The sequence below is a fragment of the Rosa rugosa genome, chromosome 2, assembly GCF_958449725.1.
Source record: "Rosa rugosa chromosome 2, drRosRugo1.1, whole genome shotgun sequence".
Classification (NCBI taxonomy): domain Eukaryota; kingdom Viridiplantae; phylum Streptophyta; class Magnoliopsida; order Rosales; family Rosaceae; genus Rosa; species Rosa rugosa.
The window spans coordinates 35,939,171-35,958,773 of NC_084821.1; the positions used below are offsets into that span (position 1 = coordinate 35,939,171).

A 19,603-nucleotide genomic window follows, 5' to 3' on the forward strand; every position below is an offset into this window, starting at 1 on the left:
TATTTTGCTTGCGTTGAGAATTTCATGTGAAACAAACCCAAAACAGAGCATGGAGTCCAAACCCAAGATTTTGAACATCTATAATGAGTTCCTTGAGTTGCAGAGTTGGCTCACTTTTTTTTGTTTTTCTGTTTTGCACTTGTTGGGAATTTGATGGATAGATGGAGGGGATAGTGTTGTTAGTGACACTGACGAATGAAGTGAAGGAGCTGGATTGCTTGGAGGAAGCTTGAAGTCGGCACTCGGCATCGCTGTGTTTGTCATTTGCTTGCTTGTTGGACTGCCATTTTATTTCTCAGTTTCTTTCTGCATTTGGTTAATTTGAACTTTAGGAAATGCTTTGTAAAATTTGAATCTATTCAGACCGAGTGTGTTAGTAGTTGACTAGTTGGTATGTATGTTTGTTTGAATTGTTTCTTCTAGTGGTTGCTTATGTTTGATAATTTGATTAGTAGATGACTAGATGTAGTTCTATAGTTGGGAATTTGGTCTGCTGGAAGTATAATGTTTCAGGTTTTAGTTGATTAGTTGGTCTGTATGGTTTCTTTAATTAGTTGTTGGGAATTCAGTCTGCTGGAAGTAGGAAGTTGCCTGGGCTAAATTTAATTTTTTGTCAAGTCTGCAGGTTTCCGTTTTCAAATTTCCAGGTTTTGATTGCATTATTTAGTATGCGGTTTGGGTGCAAACCGCACCGCACCGGACCGCTAAAACGGTGCAACCGAAAATGCAGTCCAAACAATGTAAAAGCGGTTGCGGTTTGTAAAATGGGCCTACCGAATAATGCGGTGCGGTTGCGGTTTTAGGCCCAAACCGGCCCGAACCGCACCGAGCCCAGCCCTACTAAAACATGCTCAAATAGTAAAGACTAAAATTTTACAAATAAATTATACTGAATTCATATAGCATCGTATAAAAATTGTATATACAATTGATCTATCTGTAACATTGAATTTGATTGATGCAAGCAATTTAAGTAGTGGAAAGCTTTGAAGAAAGAAAACAAGAGAAGCATTCTCAGAGAAATTATATAACATATGAGACAATTATGTTCTTAACCTTGGCAGTGGTATCTTCTAATGTTAGCTAGGGCTTTGAATCACTCTGGCAAGGCCGTATAACTTCCTCATTAAATGATTTCATTCTCGCGGATCCTTCATAGGCAAGCATTGGTACTGGCAAGTTGTAGTGGCAAAGCATTGAACTGGTCATACTTTTGAATCATATAAGATATGGTCTAAGAGACATACAGCAGATCCATTTTTCTTGATTTCAGTTTCGTGTTCTTGTTTTTGATGCCCATCTGCATGTTCTTGAGTTTTTGAGCCAAATCCCCAATCAATGCCGGTGGAACTTTTGTTTAAGCATATGTTTTCCCATTGTATCTTTTCAGAGAGAGACCTTCTTCCTTTAAATTGTTTATCAACTGAACTCCTTTTTGAATCATCTTCAGCATCATCTCCACAAGCATAACTCCACTTGTAGCTCCTATTACCATTGTCCATGTTTAGTTCAATGGAATGAAGATCATCACCTGAATCTTCTTCATCACACTCTTCTCTGTATGCAACTTCCATTCCATCGTCTCCTTCCTTTATGCTGTGAAATGACCCAAAATTTATTTTCTTTAAGTAGGCCTCAAGTTCCTTGATTCTTTTGAAGTCTGGAGACTCACCACTGCCTTCACCCTTATGGGATCTCAAGTAGCCCTCTAGCTCATTCTTCAGTTGCTCAACAGCCGCATTTTTTTCTTCAAAATGGTACTTCGCTTCCGAGAGCTTCATCTGAACTCTCTCCTCGCGCAACACATCTGCTAGCTGAAGCATTTCCCTCTCCTTTTCCACCTCTTCACGAACTTTTTCCGACTCTCTCTTTAGTTCTTCAACTTGGGCCCTGTCTTCCCCCATACCTACAGCTAACTCATCACAAACTTGCTCAAAAATCTCTTTTGCTCTCTTCTCCCTCTCAAGTTCTTTTGTTGCCTTTGACAGAGCTACATTTTTATCTTCCAGTTCTTTGCCAAGCTTTTTGTTCAACCGTTCTGTTTGTTTTCTCAGCTTCTTCTCTACTTCAAGTTCTTCTGCTATGCATGCTACAGCAGCACGTATTTTCTCTCGCTCCTTTCTTTTCCAGGCTGCCTTTTCTTCTGCAAAATGCTTCATGAGGTACTCAATTTCTTTGCAGTTTGACCTCTGTTCTCGGATCAATTGATGAACCTGGACGCGCGCTCGATCAAGTTCAACTCGTAAGGCTGAGAGCAGGGGCATACTTAGAGAATGCTGCTGCTCTTCAAGACCAGAAACACGAGTTAGAACTTTTACGAGCTCCTTGGATGTAGAAAGGCCATTGCTGACCTCCTTCAAACAGGTCTTAATGCATTTTCGATCAGTTTTTCCATATGATTCATCTTTGACCTGCATATTGTGATATGAAATCAACATGTGCGCTTCTGCAATCAACTGTAGCTTTAACATATATCCAAAGTTTCAAAATTGATTTCGTCAAAACTCAAAAGAAATAAAAAATTCTAGATGAAAATGGCTGTGTGCCTTGCAATTTCAACAAAAAATGTACAAAATTGGTCCTTTGAAGAGCCAAGAATGAGTCTGACCACAGCAATGAGAAAAATACATAAAACGCCAACAGTTTTTTTGGTCCATCGGAATACCGACTGTTTTAAAAGTGAAAATGATGTGAGTATGTGATAGACTGATTGGTATCAACTTTTGAAAAATCTACTAGTCCTTGAAAAGTTGAAAATGACAAATGAGGAAACTATTTTTGAATCTTTATGAGATAACTATTATCAGACAAATATCTGGGGACCAACTTCTATGCATCACTGTCAACATCTTCTCGTCATTTTATTACAATTAGGCAACACTTTGTCCATGTTTTTAACGATCCTCACAGTAACGTGATAAAATAATTGGTTTACCTCAATTACACTGTGACTGCTATGAGTCTCAAACCCTCCCAAGTAGTGATCAGTCGGTTGAATTCTCTGAGAAACAGCCGACAATCTTCTCTCGTGTCCACCTCCAGATCCAGCTTTTCTCTGCAAAATTACCAAAACCAAAATAAACTTTTAATTCAATTTAGAAAAGAAAAAAAATGACTACCCTTCAATCATCATCATGAACAGAACTCTTTCCGCTAGAGAAACTAAACAGAGTTCTAATCTGCAGACCAAAAAATAAATATTAAAGTTCTGCAGTGCACTCTCATTTGGCATTTCGGCTCATGAATATGAAATTTGTATTACTATCTGATATGGAAATACAAACAAAAAAAATATATCGAAATCCTCGGACATAAATCTAGAGCAGAAATAGAAACATTCTCCAACATAGCAAGTAACAACTCAACCTTAAATAATCAACAAGAAACAGAGTTCTTTCCAACTTAGCTAAACTACACTGGAATCTAAAATGGAAACACAACAAAAATGTTATCCAAAATTATCAGACCAATGTCGATCACAGTGAGATAAAAAAAAAAAAAGGCAGAATAATCCCACCTCTGAAATAGGAGAATAAGATGGATCTGGGAATTTTGGCGGCATTTGAGCAATACCCTCTTCCTCTTTGATTTTAGAATCTTTGCTTTTCAAATCAGGGACTTCATTGATCTCCCACAACGTAGCGGCGAGCTTTCTTGCTGAGACTGACATGAGTTCCTTCCCTTTCCCGTCGTCCTTGGAATGCTGCTGACCCTTCTGCTTCTTCGGCATGGTGGCGCAATTGGGCGGCGATCTGGGGCTCGTTGAAGTCTTCCAAGTTGGCACCGGCGTACTCGACCCGGCTCGCTTCCCGACGAGAATGGCCCGCTTCAACCTGTACCTACGCACCAAGGAAGACGAGGACGAAGACGAACAGCCTCGCTTCCTGATCTTGCTGCATTGCCTCTCGATCAAGTCGTGGCGGTTCTGCAAAGACATATGGGAGTAATCGGTATCTGGGTTTTGATCTCGGAGGGCAATGATGGCGACCCAGTTGGGGGGATCTTCAAGATTTTGAGGAATATTTGGGAGTAGAGTGAAGGATGGGGAAAAGATGGGGAAGGTGGAAGTACATTGATGATGATAAGGAGGGTGAGCTCATTTGATTTTGCTTTCCATAAGGCAAGTTTCTCAAAGTGTCAGTCTTGAATTCAGTGATTGAAAAAGTGTGGGAAGACTGTCAAAGATTCTGGGCAGGCAGAGGGTCTTAAAGAAGATCAAGGGAAGCTTGGAAAGGTGTCAAAGGCTGTGTCTCTCAGTCTCTCTGTGTGTGATAAAAATGGAAGCTTTAAAAATCTTTAATTTTGTTGAGAGGGAAAATGGAAAAAGTGGGGAGAGAGTGATAGTTGGGGGACTTTGGAAACTTGGGGAGTTGGGATGGGGAGAGTTTTTCTTCTCTTCTTCTTAGTTCTCATTCATTCATTGATTTCACTCCCCAATTTTTTTTATTAAATAAAAAAAAAAAAACACAAAGGCAAGATGATGTGGCAAACATGTGAACCAAAATGCATTCAATCAGGGTCCTGCATGTGTAATTGTGAAGTGTGAAGGCCCACAAATATTGACTAGGTTCTGAGCATTTCCATTTACATTTGTCTCTTTCCTCTCTGTGCTGGAATGTTCTTCTTTTCCTGCCTAATTCCTCTTGGATCTTGCAACTTCTGCTCACAGACCTTCCTCAATAATTTTTTTTTTTTTTTCATTTATTTTCTGTGATTTTTTTTTTTTTTTTCTCTAATAAATTCTACATCCAAAACGTTAATCAAGAGAGGAGTGACATGAAAATGTTAATCTTATCTTATGAAATTTATCAATCATGATGTTAAACACTTAAATGTTAGGGGAATTATTCGCAAAACGTCAAAAGTACACATAATGTAGTCTAAGTAAGTGGTTAGGGTAGGTCTAGCACTCTATCTCTAGCAAAAGATGTGACTTATGATAAGCCAATTTGTTTGGATGCTTGAATTTCATTTCTCTTTTGATGTAACAAAAGAAATTTATATTTAACTATAGTAACGAGGGCAATAATAGAGTTAGAGTCTCATGGTTGCTAAGTCTAATTATTGAGATAAAAAAAAACACTAATCAAGAAGAATTTACAAGAATCGATAATTTTTCTCAAAAGTTAAAATAATAAAATGTGTTGCTATGAGATTTGAAATACATTGCTTTTTGGCCTAAACAAATTTTCGATGTTGGTTTTTAGTATTTTTTTTAAGGGAATTAAGTTTGAGACTTTTTTCAACAAACTGAATAGAAATACTATCAAACCAAATATTAGTTAGTATTTTGTTGCTTTGGTATCAAAATAACATATAGTATTAACCAAATTTTTCATAGAGAGAAACTCGGAGGAAAACCTAGAGAAAACCTAGAGAGACAAGTTGCCGTCCGTGCCTGTCCGGCTGCGCCTCGGCGCTAACGATGGCTTCTGGCCTCGTCGGCGATCTTCGAGTGCGGCCGGATGGGTTGCCGGTGTGAGTGAGCGGCGATTGGGGATGAATGGGCTCCTTATGCCATGGTTTTGGCTGGCAGCAGTGTCGACACAGGCAGAGGGTTCGCGGCAGATGGTGGAGCCTGATCGGATCCGTTCGGATCTCGCCGCATTCGCCGGGTTTGTGGCTGGGATTCGTATCTGTGCTGGTGGTTTCTATGGTTTGATCCATTCGGATCTTGCCATAAAATCATTGGAGTTTGGATTGATCTCAGTACTTACAGCGGAGGACGGCGAAGAGCAGGTATGGACTGGCTTCGGTGCGTGCAGTGGAGGGCGGTTTGAGGTGCTGATCGACGACGTGACTTCGCCGGAGGTTGGGATCTGCAAGCGGCGGCGTGACGGGTTTGGAAGCACGTTGGTGTTGGCTGGCCTGTCTGTGCAGCACATGTCGTGGGCCGGGCTCAATGGCTGGAGCTCTTGGGCCCTAATCCGGTGGTGGGCCTGATGTATCTTGGGCCTGGGGTTTTACTCTGGGTTCAAGATGTTTTATTTTATATTTTAATTTTTTAGTTACTATTATGTTTTCTTGCTTTGGGAACCCTAGGTTTGTATTACTCTCTAATTTTGTTAGGGAACTACGCACTTTCGTGCCTCTAGCAAATCCTCTAGAGTAGTAACGACGGAGGATTCTCGAGCCAAGGGCAAAGGGAAGCTTTTGGTTCCCTGGTCTCCTTGCCTAGTACTTGAAATTGAGTCTTTTACTATTTGCTTCTTAGTTCTCTCTAGTTGTACACCAATTGAGGTCTCTAAGCGACTAGGTTTACTTTTCAAAGAGAGACTTTGTAGTGAGGATTTGATCTCTTGTATGTAGGCTCATTAAGTGAGCGCATGTGTTAGCAGTGAGGGTGACCTGTCCTTTGTCTGGTAGCTATACCATTTATGATTTTGGTGTAAGACAGCATTTGATGTACGTGCCTTCTGGCCATGGATAATTGAATAAAATTTTATCCTTTCCTAAAAAAAAAAAACATATAGTATTAACCTGGTCAAGTTTTAGGCTTACCGGGATGCTGTCCATTATAGGCAACGGATTTTAGCAAAGTCAATGACAATTAGGTCATCATTCATCTTGGGCATATACTTGACTGTGTATGTTTTAACAAACCATCGTTATGAAGTTTTTCAATCAATTTGGGAATTAAAGAGTTTTATTCCGAATTGCATGATCAAAGATGACCGGTTCTTATTTACTTTTGTTACCTTAATGAAAAACATTTCTCTAAACGTTTTATAGCTTTGGTTGTGCTCCTATCTTTTGGGGAGATTATAACAAGACTATGGGAGGCAACAAGGCTTGACAACTCCCAATGTTGATCTTTATTTCAAAGTGGGTGACGGATTTTGTGGCGATTGTTGTTATGGCGTAATGCTACCAAAACATTATAAAAAAAAAATCTCCCTTCCTTTTTCTTCAAAAAAATAAAATAAAGAAAAGAAATGATTGCATCTCGATGTGTGTAAATGTTCCAATATGCAAAGTAGGTCAAAGAGAAGAACTATAAAAAGTTAGATTTTCCAACAAATCATGAACTTAGAAAATTACAGAAACCAATAGGCAATCTTGAGTTAACTAACTAATTCATATTTATAATTTAATAATTGACAACATCTTATCATCAAAGCCAGTACAGGTCACAAGATCTCTCAATCAATCAATCAAGCAAGCAAGCCCTAAGAAAGGTTCTTAAGAGAAAAATCGATCAAGATAGAAGCCAATGAGGTGGGACCCCCTACTAACGGCTCAATATGTTTTGGAATTGTTGGAGTTTCCTCGCTGTATTTGGCCTTTGGAGCATACAAGAAAAACAAATCTTATAAAAACACCCACATAATTGCTAGTTCCAGGGCCCCCACGTCTGTGCCCCCATATGATCCTGTCCTCTGTTTTTCCGTTGAATCATCTCATTAATGGTGTTGTTTGTGGTCCTTGGGAGCTTCCTGGTTCGAATTTTTTTGAAAAAATCCAACTGAAGCTACAATGCCACAAGATGTGTTGAGAAGGCCAGAAGAAGCAGCAGGAGCATGGATGCTACAATCAAAGAACCATGTTCCTGAATGGCCTAGCAAAGCTGGTGAAATGAAATAAAACTAAAGATAAGGGTAGGGTTCATGCACATGTATGTATCACCAAATGTGGTGGTGGAGTGAAGGATAGAAAATCCATGTCGAAGATTCCTTGATAGAAATAAGATTAGATTATCATTACATTTAAAAGAAGGAAAATTCTACGGTACATTAATGTACCGATACATCCTGTAGACTAGTTCAATATAGAGGTAAGCTAGCTCAGTACAAGGGTAGACTGACTCCATGCATAAGTAGACTAGTCTACCCTTGTACCGAGCTACTTTACTTATGTATTGCACTCATCTACTTGACGTATCGGTACATTAATATACCATAGACGATCTCTTAAAAGAATAATATGTAAATCAAGTGAATTTGAAGTTAAAATAAACTTTACTACCAACTTAACTCATTTTGGATACAATGAAATCAATTGAAGTATTAAGCTAATGTGGATTTTTTTTTTTTTTTCTGACCTAGCTCTGCTAGGGTTTGCTCGACGGCAGACCGTCTTTGACAAAATCTTCCAAATTGCCGGTGGCAGTGAACCTGTGACTATGAGGGCAGGGTGTTGTTCCCTTCCCTTATATGGTTGGATTGAGGGTAGCGACGGTGGAGTCTTCCTCCAACGTGTTTCCATAATTTTTCTTCTTTTCATTTCTTCTCGTTTTGGTGAGGAATTGGTGGTGGGCGTTCATGCTTTTGGGTCCGTCGAGGATCTTCTGGCTTGTGGTAGGACTTGGAGTCTGGAGTTGATTTAGGATTTGTGGTGAAAATTTGCTACAGATGCGGTGGATTGTGGTTTTTGGTCGAATGTGCGTGTTAGAGTTCATTTGAAAATCGACACTGACTGGGCGGCTTGGCTGGAGATAGACGGCTTCTGGCGATGCGAAATCGGTTGGTTTGGAGGCTTGGAATGCAACGATACTACCAATGGTTTTACGACTCCGGATTAGAGGATTGGAGTCAGGATCCCTAGCTCAAGTTCACTGATTCCGCGATGCTAGTCAATCGTGGGTTTGGTGACTGACAGGTGCTGCGGCAGCAACGGGCACGAGATTAATGAAGGTGGCTACGGTGGTGCGGCGGCCTCCATCTCTACAAAACTTGGCTTTGGCAGTTGGGCCTTCTGGGATTCTTCCCTTATTTTGGGCTTCACCTGGTTGGTTTGGACTCTCAAGGAATTTAGGGTTTTCCATGGGCTAGGATTGTCTATGGGTTGGGTTGCCCCTTGTGTGGGCTTGGTTGGTTTGGCTCTGTAAGGCCCATAGTTTTGTTTAAATTTTAAAGGTCGCAAAAGACTTAGTTTCTTTTATGAATCATTTAACCTACTTCGGAGAACGAGGTTTTTTAAATTAATAAAAGTGCTTATCTCTAAAAATATGGGTGTATTGGGAGTATGTTGGGTGCTTATTTGTTTTCTAGAATAAGTTTTTAGTTATACTCTATAAATTGGCTCTTTCTGATGACCTTTAGGGTGTGTCGATTTTGTACTGCTTGCTCAAATTTTAATACAGGTTGACCTTTTACCTAAAAAAGAAAAGTGAATATGAAGTTTGAATTTTAGTTTAAATACTAATTTGAGGTTGAGGTTGTATTATTTTCACCATTCAAAACAAAAAAATAATAAAAATTGCAGTTGATGCGTCTCTCATCATTCTCTTGCAGTATTTGCAGTCAAACATAGGTCAAATTAATGACTTTGAAATAATAGCATTTAGGGCTTTAATGAAATTAAAAAAAAAAAAAAGAGAGAATGAGAAGGAGAGATTTTTTTTTTTTTTTTCTCAAAAGAGGTCAGCCCTTTATATAGATTCAGCAAGCAGTACAAAAACGAAACATCTCTATGGGGTCGACAAAAAGAATCGTTTCTCAGAGTATCGACTCCTACTCTAAAACAAGAACAGGAACCCAATATATCCCCAGTACACCCATCTTTTAGACAATTCACCATTATTTCAAATAAAGATCAGTAACATCCGAAGCAAGAATAAAAAACCCTCAAAGATTATGATCTTTGCGACCTAAAAAAATTAAATGCTTTTCAGAAGAGGAGTAGCAAACTCCCCTTCCATTTCTACCCGACCCCACGACGTCCACATTACCATCCAAAGCAAGCCTGGTCCAAATAGCCCAAGGTGTGGAAACCCTAAGTGCACCCAATTAGGATATGTTAAGGGCACCCCATAGCTTTCTCCATGGAATTCCAAATCAACACCACCGACAACCTGCGCCGCTGCCAGAGGACATCGACATCGCAGACCACCTCGCCCAACGACAGTAGAACCATCGCGACCATCCCTGTCCGCCGGTCTACAACTACCAAATTCTAGATCACCACCTGGTCCCCGATACGTCGCCGCCGCATAGCACTAGCACAGATCCGACTGAAGCAGCCCTTCCCAGTCGTTAGCCTCTTCAACGAACACAGGTCTAAACAGAACAGTACAATTGCGGCAATCACCCCAACACCAGTCTGTCCACCTCTCAACCTGACCATATCGTTCTTCACCATTTTGAGATTACCGCTGCCATAACCACTTGTAGTAACCAAATCCAGGCCAAGAATCCCCGGTAGAAAGCCATCAAAGAGCCGCACCAGAGTCTCCGCGAGCCATCAACCCTTGTCAGCAACCAAACGTTGCTCTGGGCTTGATACACCTTCTCCGAAATTCAAATAACCCCCACATAGCACCGTCAGTTGAACGAAAGCGACGAGAAGTAAGATCCATTTAGCCATAAGGCTAGCAGTGGCCATGGCCAACAAGTTTGGGAATTTTGATCGGAAACCGAGAAGTTCACGATTAAACCCTAGCAGAGCGGTTAGGTTCAGTTTTTTTTTTCTCATATAATTTCTTTTCTTTTCTTTACAATTTTCAAAAAGGAGAAAGTTAAAACTTCAAATTAATTTTTTAGAAGGAAAATAATAAATGAATTCCCAAAGGCCAGCAAAAAGATGGAAGAATGTAGTTGAAGGCAAGGTTCTAAAAAACTAGGTGCTAGTTGGGCAGTGACCTAAGGACTAGCGCCTAGGGGGCTAAGTGGATTTTAATTTTTTTAATTATTTTTATGACATAAAATTAATATATAATAGTATCAATCATACTTATTATTAGCAAAAAAAAAAAGCAATTAATGAGGGGACACAGCTTGTTCTACCTGTACCAATCAAAAATTCGAAAATGAATATACCCGTTGGGTCATTGGGTTAGATACTGTTAACTGTTTTTATTTTATTTTTATTATTATTATTAATTTTTTTTTTATGTTTATTTCCATCCTCTGGGTCATTGGGTCAGTTTTGTGACCTACAAACTGACCTGGGGTGAAACTAACCCAGATCAGTTTATAGGTCACGAAACTGACCCAGGTCAGTGTGGAAAGTGTGTCAATGACTCAGAGGGTGTAAACAAACATAAAAAAATAGTAAATAGTATCTGACTCAGTGACCCAACGAATGAACTCGCTCTAACAATAATATTGAAACCCAAAACTCGACCATTTGACACTATGCGCTCCTCCGCCTCCTTCAGAACTCTCACACTTACACTTACACACACACACATCACCAGAACCCAAAAAAATTGAAACCCAGAAGCTATTAAAAGCAAGACTCAACAATGAAAGGATATAGAGAGAGAAACAGAGAGTAAATTTGATACGACCAACAATGTTATCAATCGATATATTCAGATTGAAACTATAAAATGGAAAAGGGAAAATCACGATCCGCTCGGATGAATTTCATATCCACATAGTAATTGGTTTGATTGCCGCTTCAAGCCCAAGGAGTTGGCAGATTAGAGGGGAGAGAGAGAGAGAGAGAGTCGACCCGTTGTGCCATCGAGGAGAGAGATACGGCAAGAGAGAGGAGAATATATGTGTCTAGGGAGCCTGCCAGCACCCAGCCAACGCCTAGAGCCCGCCCATACTGTTGAAATGCAACCCGATTTCCCTTTTCGTGTAGCCTAAAATCATGGTAGTCACTCCATGCCCAACGCCTAGGCGGCCGCCCAAACTATTTTTTGGAAGACTGGTTAAAGGTGAATATGAAGTTAACAACTTTGGTTCACCATGGTTACCACCATATTCTAAGAATTCAACAAACGAACCATCCATGCACGACTATTCTTCCACCACTAAATAATTCATCTCCTTGGCTAGTAGGAGCTAAAACCAGAAAATAAACTTTGGCTAAGCACCTCACCAAAACAAAAGGTCTTGGAGGTACCGACGGTACCGGGCCTCATTGCCCAACTAGGAGTAAATCAGGCTAGTTATGCCAAACTCAGTCTTTCTTAACTACACATGGGCAAACATTTTGTCTACCTATCAATTCTTTTATCTTTGGACTTGGTAGTCTTGACTCTTGACAAACTCAGATGTGATTCGACGTCATTACAATAGAGCATGTTCAGGATAGGCTAGCAAGTATATGTTCTGATTTTAGTTAGAAAACCGTAATGAAATTATTAGTTTAAGGGCACAAGTGATTTATGGTATAAAGGTCAGGGAGCTAAAATAAAATTTACCCTAAAAAAATAAGCGGAAGAACGGATCTACTCGTGCATGCATCAAAACCACAAAACTGTCATTGAGGTATGAGAACCTTCCTTATTGTATTTTAAGTCCTTACTTTAACAAAAAATAAATAAATTATTGTAACCAGACTGACTAAGAGCATCTTTATTAGACTCTCTATTTTGGCTCCTTAGCTATTCTATAGAGCATGTTTAACTTTTTATAAATTTTAGCAGCTACACCAGACTCCTAAGTGATTCTCCATTTTAACTTATAGCTATCTCACTTTAAATATAAAGAGCGAGGTGAGGCTCTCTATTATTTTTGTTAATTTAAAACAATCATTTCAAGTCATTCTATATATTTTATTAATACATTTAAACTATTTTTTCTTCATGCAATAAATAATATAAATTCAGATCTACCTAATATACAAAGAACTGATGCAAACATATTTCTAAATTGGCTAACTATAATAACTTTTCAACTACTTTGACTAAAATTTGACTAAAAAAATGACTAGCATTGCTAAAAATGCTCTAAAGACATTTATTAAGATATTTCTGGTTGAATGAAAGTGAAAAACCAAACTAAAAAATAATAATATAATTTGACATTACATTAGTAAAAGCATTAAAATAAAACTAAAAGGAATGAAATTGGATCTCTTCAAAACTTAAAGGACAGCATGCTACTTTTTTTTTTTTTTTTGAGTAAAATGAGGTCATCCCAATATTGTATTTCAGCAAGCAGTACCAACACGACACACCCCAAGGGGCCGTCAGAAAGAGCCGTATTACAGAGTACCCTAAAAACCTATTCTAGAAACAGAATAAGAGCCCAGTATACCCCAAGTACACCCACCTTTTAAAGTTAAGCACCTTTATTCTAACAAAGATCGAGCAACTCCGAAGCAAACATAAAAATTCAATGCAGCAGCTGATCTTTGCGACCTAAACGTAAATCAAATAGAAACAAAAGAAGTAGGCGAGTCCTCGCCCACTCCCCCTTCAATTGGACCCGAAGCCACAATAGGACTAGCCTCCTCAATTTGCACCATTATACCCTCAACAGCGTTGGCATTATCAATCTCAGAACCCTTACTAAGAGTCTTCCATTTTTTCGGACGTTTGGATTTCACTTCAAGAGTCAAATCCCGAGCTAGCTTAGACTTATTCTTACTACCCTTTGGTCTTCCCATCTTCTTCTTCTTAGGAGATATCAGGAGTTGACCATGCTTATGTTTCAGAGCCAAAGTCAATCTTTCCTCAATTGAAAGTCCCGGTTCTGGGAGAGCCAAGAACCGCTTCCCAGTTCTAGCAGAGTCATTCAATGCCTTCCGCTTCTTCCCAGACAGAGAAGCCAACTCCTGAATAGTCACATCCTTGTCCATAATAACAGGTGAAGGAGTTGCAGCCACAGGCAGTTCCAGCTGCTTAATAACATCCAGAACAGGAGGGGAAGAGAAAGTACTCACCGAGTTCTTCAGAAATACAATATCTAGCCCTGGTCTACCTTTCTCCACTAAGCTTGGAGTTCCCACCCTCTTGGAGCTCAACGACGTCTGCCCTTCCACTGACGCCATATCAGTCAGTTTCCCATTCTTATCATCGCGAACAGCCCCAGAGCCAATAATCACTGCATTATTGCTCCCACTCCCAACAGGCACCATACCATCCAATGACGCCATACCCTTGGGTGTCGAAGCACCAGAGCCCCGGGACGAGCTAGGGGAAAAAATGGAGAGATCCGCCAATGCCGCCGTCGGCAGTTGGAGCAGGAACTCTTCTCGTTCCTTCACTAGTAGTTTGTCACAACCTGTCACATCGTGCTCAAAGATCCCACAATACCTGCAGAAGCCCTTCACCTTTTCAAACACAAGATCAAGTTCGGGTTCCACCGTAGGAGCAAAGGTAAAAACCATCCAGACCCTAACCCTTCTTAATATCGTGAAGGTTGATTGTTTGGCAATTTATAAACATAAAATTAATCTTATGTAATGACTTGCACGAGTGGGTGCTAGAGGCACTTATATGCTATCTTGAAATGTGCATACTCATATCCCTATAGCAAGACACGTTTTCGAGTGGAAGCCGAAAAACTAAACTTGGCAAGTACTAGAGTCACGAGCAGGCTACTTTGTGCACTACATCCCATATCACTCAAGTGAGGGAAGGTGAGGTATTTTATATGTGTATACTCACATTCATATAGCAAGATGTATTTTAGGGTGGAAACCAGACAACAGAATTGTCATGGTGGGGCTCAAAACAGACATAATCTTGTTACATAGGGTGGGTGTTGGAAGCACTAGCAAGCTACCTTGTGCTCTATATTCCTACATCGCTCGGGGGAGAGAAGGTGATGTTCTTTGTATGTAGAAGCTCACATCCCAATAGGAAGACATGTTTTGGGGTGGAAGCCCAAATACGAAATTGTGTGGGCATGGTCTAAGGGGGACAATATCATCTAAAATAAAGTGATACTTCTCCATTTTTGTATGAGCCAATCGACTCATCTGACCTTAGCTTTTTATGTTCCACTTATGTGATATTTCTAGTTCCACACAGCTTGTAAATTCTTCGCTGAACCCTCAGTCTCTTAAAAATTCTATGATTTTTCATTATTGTTTGTATCGTTTTTGGTAAAACCTTTAGTTCCAATAGATTGAAGCCACTAGTGTATAAAATTCACCTATTCACTTCAATTCTTATCTTCTTTTAAGGCTTAAACATTTCATATATATATTTTTTTTACTGGTGAAACTTTCATTGAACCAAAATCAGAATAGTACATACACCAAATAAGCAAAATTAGGCCTACATTGGTACACAACTATTCCATAAGAATTAAGTGCTCCAGTTCTATTACAAATAATAAGTGTCTCGCCTTCAAAGGGAAAAATATAATTTGCTAGCCACCCATGGCGAGCACGGAATTGTAGTACTTGAACATTTAGTACTTCTAAGAAGACACATAGAAGCACCACTTGCCAGTATAGGCTAACCAACTTGCAAATTATCAAGCAGTTGTAACCTCATTTCCCCTTAGGGTTGGAGTTATCAAACCTTTTAGGAAAATAAAATAGGGGCAAGTCATCCTTGCCACACTAGCTTTCTTCTTAGAACCATTATGCTTTTTTTGGTCTTCATCGGATTTGAGCTTGAACCAGCAACAACATTCTTCTAGGGAGCCTTGTTTTTACTTCGAGTAAGGATCCTCTCTTAACCTCCTTATCTGCCTAACCTACCTAAGCTTTCAACAACAAAATGACACGTGTAGTCTTATATTGATTTCTTACTTCTTCTTTTTTATCCCTGCGGCTGAAATAGTCTCTCTCTCTCTCTCTCTCTCATTAGACAGAGCTTTTTCCATCTACTCCGATTCGCTCCGCTTTGCCCTCGATCCAAATAGCTTCGTGCCGCCGACAAGAATTCGGTGCCAAATGAAAAGCTCACTTCGGAGGCTTAGAGCAACAATCGAAGGTTTTTTGTCCTTCATCATAATCGATGCTCTTTTTCTTTCAATTTTTTTGATAGATCTCTCTCCCTCTCTAATGGAACGAACTTTCTTGTGCTTCAATTTCATCGTCCTCTGTTTTTCGAGAGGGGTAGGCTATGAATTTGCAACTCCTTCTGACTATTGAACAACAATTAGAAACATCAAATAAGAAGAACAAAGGAAAATAACGGCAAGAGTGAGATAAAATCAGGGAGGCAACAATTGAAAATAAGCTCTGCTATGACCATGATTTTAGAGGAAGATGATGAAGGGTTGAAAAGGCCTGGGTTTGAAGAAGACCATGATTTTAGAGGCAGCTGATCGAGGGTTGAAAAAGCCTGGGTTTGGGTTTGAAGAAGATAAAGGAGCAATACTTGGTCGTGAAATGAGCAGGGATTGAAAAAAATAAAATAATAGTATAGTGGAGAAAAGTTGATATGAGCCGTTAGATGCCTCCTATACACGTGTTACACTGTTGTTGAAAGCTTAGGTAGGTTAAGCAGATAAGAAGGTTAGAGCAAGTGCACCCGTAGTCAAGAAAAGGCAAAGTCGAGAAGTCATGAATTCGACTAGTCAAGCTACTATTCACTGCCACTGGACATGGGTTTGCACCCGTTGGTTTTCTTGCCCGGTCAACACTGTTCACTGTTCACAGTACTGTTCATACTTAATGTTCACCGTGAGTTTCACTATTTAAATTTACTGTTCTTTTTTTTTTTTTACTGTTCATAGAGTTTTTAAAATTTTGGTTTTTTTTTTAAAAAAAAGATGTAATGATAATAATGAATATTTACGGATAATTAATGTCATAATTATGCAATTTACTTTTTTCAAAAATATTTACGGATGGTTGGCTTGTATTATGTTTTGGAAAGTTGGTGTCATTTTAGTTTGGCCAATGTCTATGTTTTTTATGTCAATGTGATATGAATTCGTCATCGTATTATGTTATTATGTGTTATTTATTTGAATATAAGGTGTGTGCTTTAATACATGGAATTTCCAAATACAACTTTTATTTCATTAAATTGTCGCTTACATAAATGAAAAACTAGGAAAAAGTACAATACAATAACAAACATGCATAATAACCTAATTATTCAAATCATAATCCTCATCCTCTCTAGAAAGGTAATTTGTGTTTGAAGGCTCATCATTAGGGTTAGGGTACGGGTTGGTGGACTCACCCGTAGAGAAAGGTGAAAATTGTGGTTGTGTAGGATATCCCCCGGGGTAAGGTGGTTGCGGATAGTATCCACTGGGGTAAGGGGGTTGTGGGAATCCACCGGTGAAGGGAGGTGGTGGGAATCCACCGGTTAAGGGAGGTTGTGGGAATGCATCGGGGTAAGGTGGTTGTGGGTATGCACCGGGGTAAGGAGGTTGTGGGTATGCACCACCAAAATTTGGTTGTGGGAATGCACCCCCAAAATTGGGTTGCGGATAGTATCCACCCATAGAAGGTGGCGGCTGCTCGTCAAGATCTTCTTTCTCCGCTATCTTCTTTTGTTTTCTTGACCAATAACGCTTTTTATTTGGCGTCATTTTACTTGTATCAATCTCCATAATACGCTCTTCCCTCTCTTTAATAAGTTCTTCCATCTCTTTAATTCGATCTTGCCTTTCTTGAAATAGGAGTTGCTCTTTTCGCATTTCGATTTGCAAGAGGATACATGCTCTTTTCTCTTCCTCTTGGAGACTTCAAGCGAATTCGTCATCGAGTTTTTTCTTGCCCTTGGTTGCCTCTATTTGGTTGTTCGCTATACTCTCGAGACTGCTTGAGTAAGGACTTTGGTTGTTCGCTGCCTTCTTGGCTTTCCGGATTGCTTCTTTCGCAGCCTTCCTTCCTTGAGGCCTCACATTAGGATCTGCAGTTTCACCTGCAATTACCTCATCTACATCCATGTCCAAGTTGATGGGAGAATTTCCAGGAATTGGTTGTGTAGGCGTATGTTGATTTCCTTCATTTGATGTTCCTCCAGATGTATGACTGGGAATGTCTTTAAATTGTGCAAAGCCCTCCACAACAGCGTAACTACCAAAACTCTGAAAATTGTGTTTTTTTGGCTTCTTTTTTCTCTTCATCCCGGCATGCCACAATTTATGTGCTTCATCTCGCTACGAAATTATAAAAGTCATAATTTTTAATGAAGACATATTTTAATTATAACGAAAAACAATTACTACAATTAAAACGATATTATAATTACTACATTATTTATCAAGACATATTTTACTATAATGTATCAATAAGATTTATCAACAAATATAAAGGTCATAATTTTAATGAAGACATATTTTAATTATAACGAAAAACAATTACTACAATTAAAACGATATTATAATTACTACATTATTTATCAAGACATATTTTACTATAATGTATCAATAAGATTTATCAACAAATATAAAGGTCATAATTTTAATAAAAAAGTATCTATCCCGTTTTACAATAAAAAATCAATTACTACAAATATAAACATCGTTGTAATTACATCATTATTTATCAACTACATTATTTATCATGTAATATTTTAATTTAATGTATCAACAAATTAGACAATTTATCAAAAAATACATACCTCATCAACCGCATTCGAACCGCTCTTGTACCAATTTTTCGCTTGCCTTAATGCACAATGTCACTCATAGAGTTCAACCTTCAAAATTTTCCACCTTCCTTGCAAAGAGGAAGCTGATCGGCTCTGGGGCCAATTTGCGACAAAGTGTCGCCTCACACGCATCCATAAGTCGTTGTTTTTCTGATTTGTGCCCACAGCCGGATCTTGCCCAACAATTTAATTTCCAAGACTTGCACAATTGAACATCTTCCTCATCCGTCCATCTCCTTTTGTCTTGGATATTATCATCTTCATTTTGATCTCCCTCTTGTCCGGCCACTGGACCTGTGTTTCCCCTTTCTTCGGCCATATTGGATATAAATAAATTTGGAAGATGAGAGCTATATGAAGAGGAGGAAGCACAAAATTGGGTTACTATGAAAGATAATTTTTTGGGTGTGAGATGTAAAATAAATGGTAGGTATTTATAGAGAAATGTTTAGAATTTTTTAAAATTTACTTTGTTATCGTTTGTTACCGTTTTATTACCGTTCATAACGTTAAAAAAAAAAATATATATATATATATATATATATATATATATATACATGTTAATTGTAAGCCGTAGGATTGCAAATTTGATTGAAATGAAGGGCTGAGATTGCTTGACCGTTAGGCCCAGAATTCAAAACCCACCAACGGGAAGAATCCACGTGGCAGGCTGGCCCATCTCTGGCGCGCTCCACTTTCTGTCAATTGCCTTGCCACGCGTCGATGCCTGGAGCTCCACTCCCTTCCAAGGCGCGTCGTCCACTTCTGCATGTTTCCATGACGTCAGCCACGATGGCTGCTGGGCCTAGCTGGCGTTCATACTTGATCGGTCATGAAAATAGTCATGGCTATGACTTATTTCTTGGCTGTAGTCAAGAAAGGCAAAACCTTGCCCAGTCAATCTTCTACCAGTGGAAGCATCAGAATCCATCTCAAGGTCATATAGTCAGATTTTTCTTGACTATGCCCAGTCAAGAACTTACCAGTGGACTTGCTCTTAGGAGAGGATCCGGATCCTTTTTACTTCCCCTAGGGGGCTCCCTCTAGGAATCATTAGAGTACAAAGGGCATGAGGCATCATTAGTTAAGTTTCTTCTTTTTCTTTGCTCATTGCTGTTTCGGGAAACAAATCCAAGAATTTTTTTTTTTGAATTTTGGAGAAAGTTTTAATTGCCATACGAAACTCCATTTTGAGATAATAACAGTAGCTAACTACAACATATACAAAGCAAATTCTTCAGAAGCACGGTCATTGGAAGCCAGGCCCTATATGGAATATTGATACTACTTTATATTGTTTCAGTACAGCTGTACAGAGTGTCCTCAGACGCATAATATATGACCGTTGCATCTCAACTTCTCAACCAATGACTCGTAATTTTGTCATCTAGTACGGCTGAACTTTGG

At 39.2% G+C, this 19,603-nt stretch overlaps 1 protein-coding gene across 1 annotated transcript; it reads right to left on the bottom strand.

The window, feature by feature from the left end:
- Nucleotides 1-992: 992 nt before the first annotated feature.
- Nucleotides 993-4,407, bottom strand: LOC133732575 (uncharacterized). The gene is made up of 3 exons (XM_062160153.1): nt 3,518-4,407; nt 2,936-3,055; nt 993-2,411 (listed from the first exon to the last, which is right to left on the bottom strand). The coding sequence occupies exons 1-3, from the start codon at nt 3,935-3,937 to the stop codon at nt 1,206-1,208; spliced, it is 1,746 nt and encodes a 581-aa protein (XP_062016137.1). The 5' UTR covers nt 3,938-4,407; the 3' UTR covers nt 993-1,205.
- Between the last annotated feature and the right edge of the window lie 15,196 nt (nt 4,408-19,603).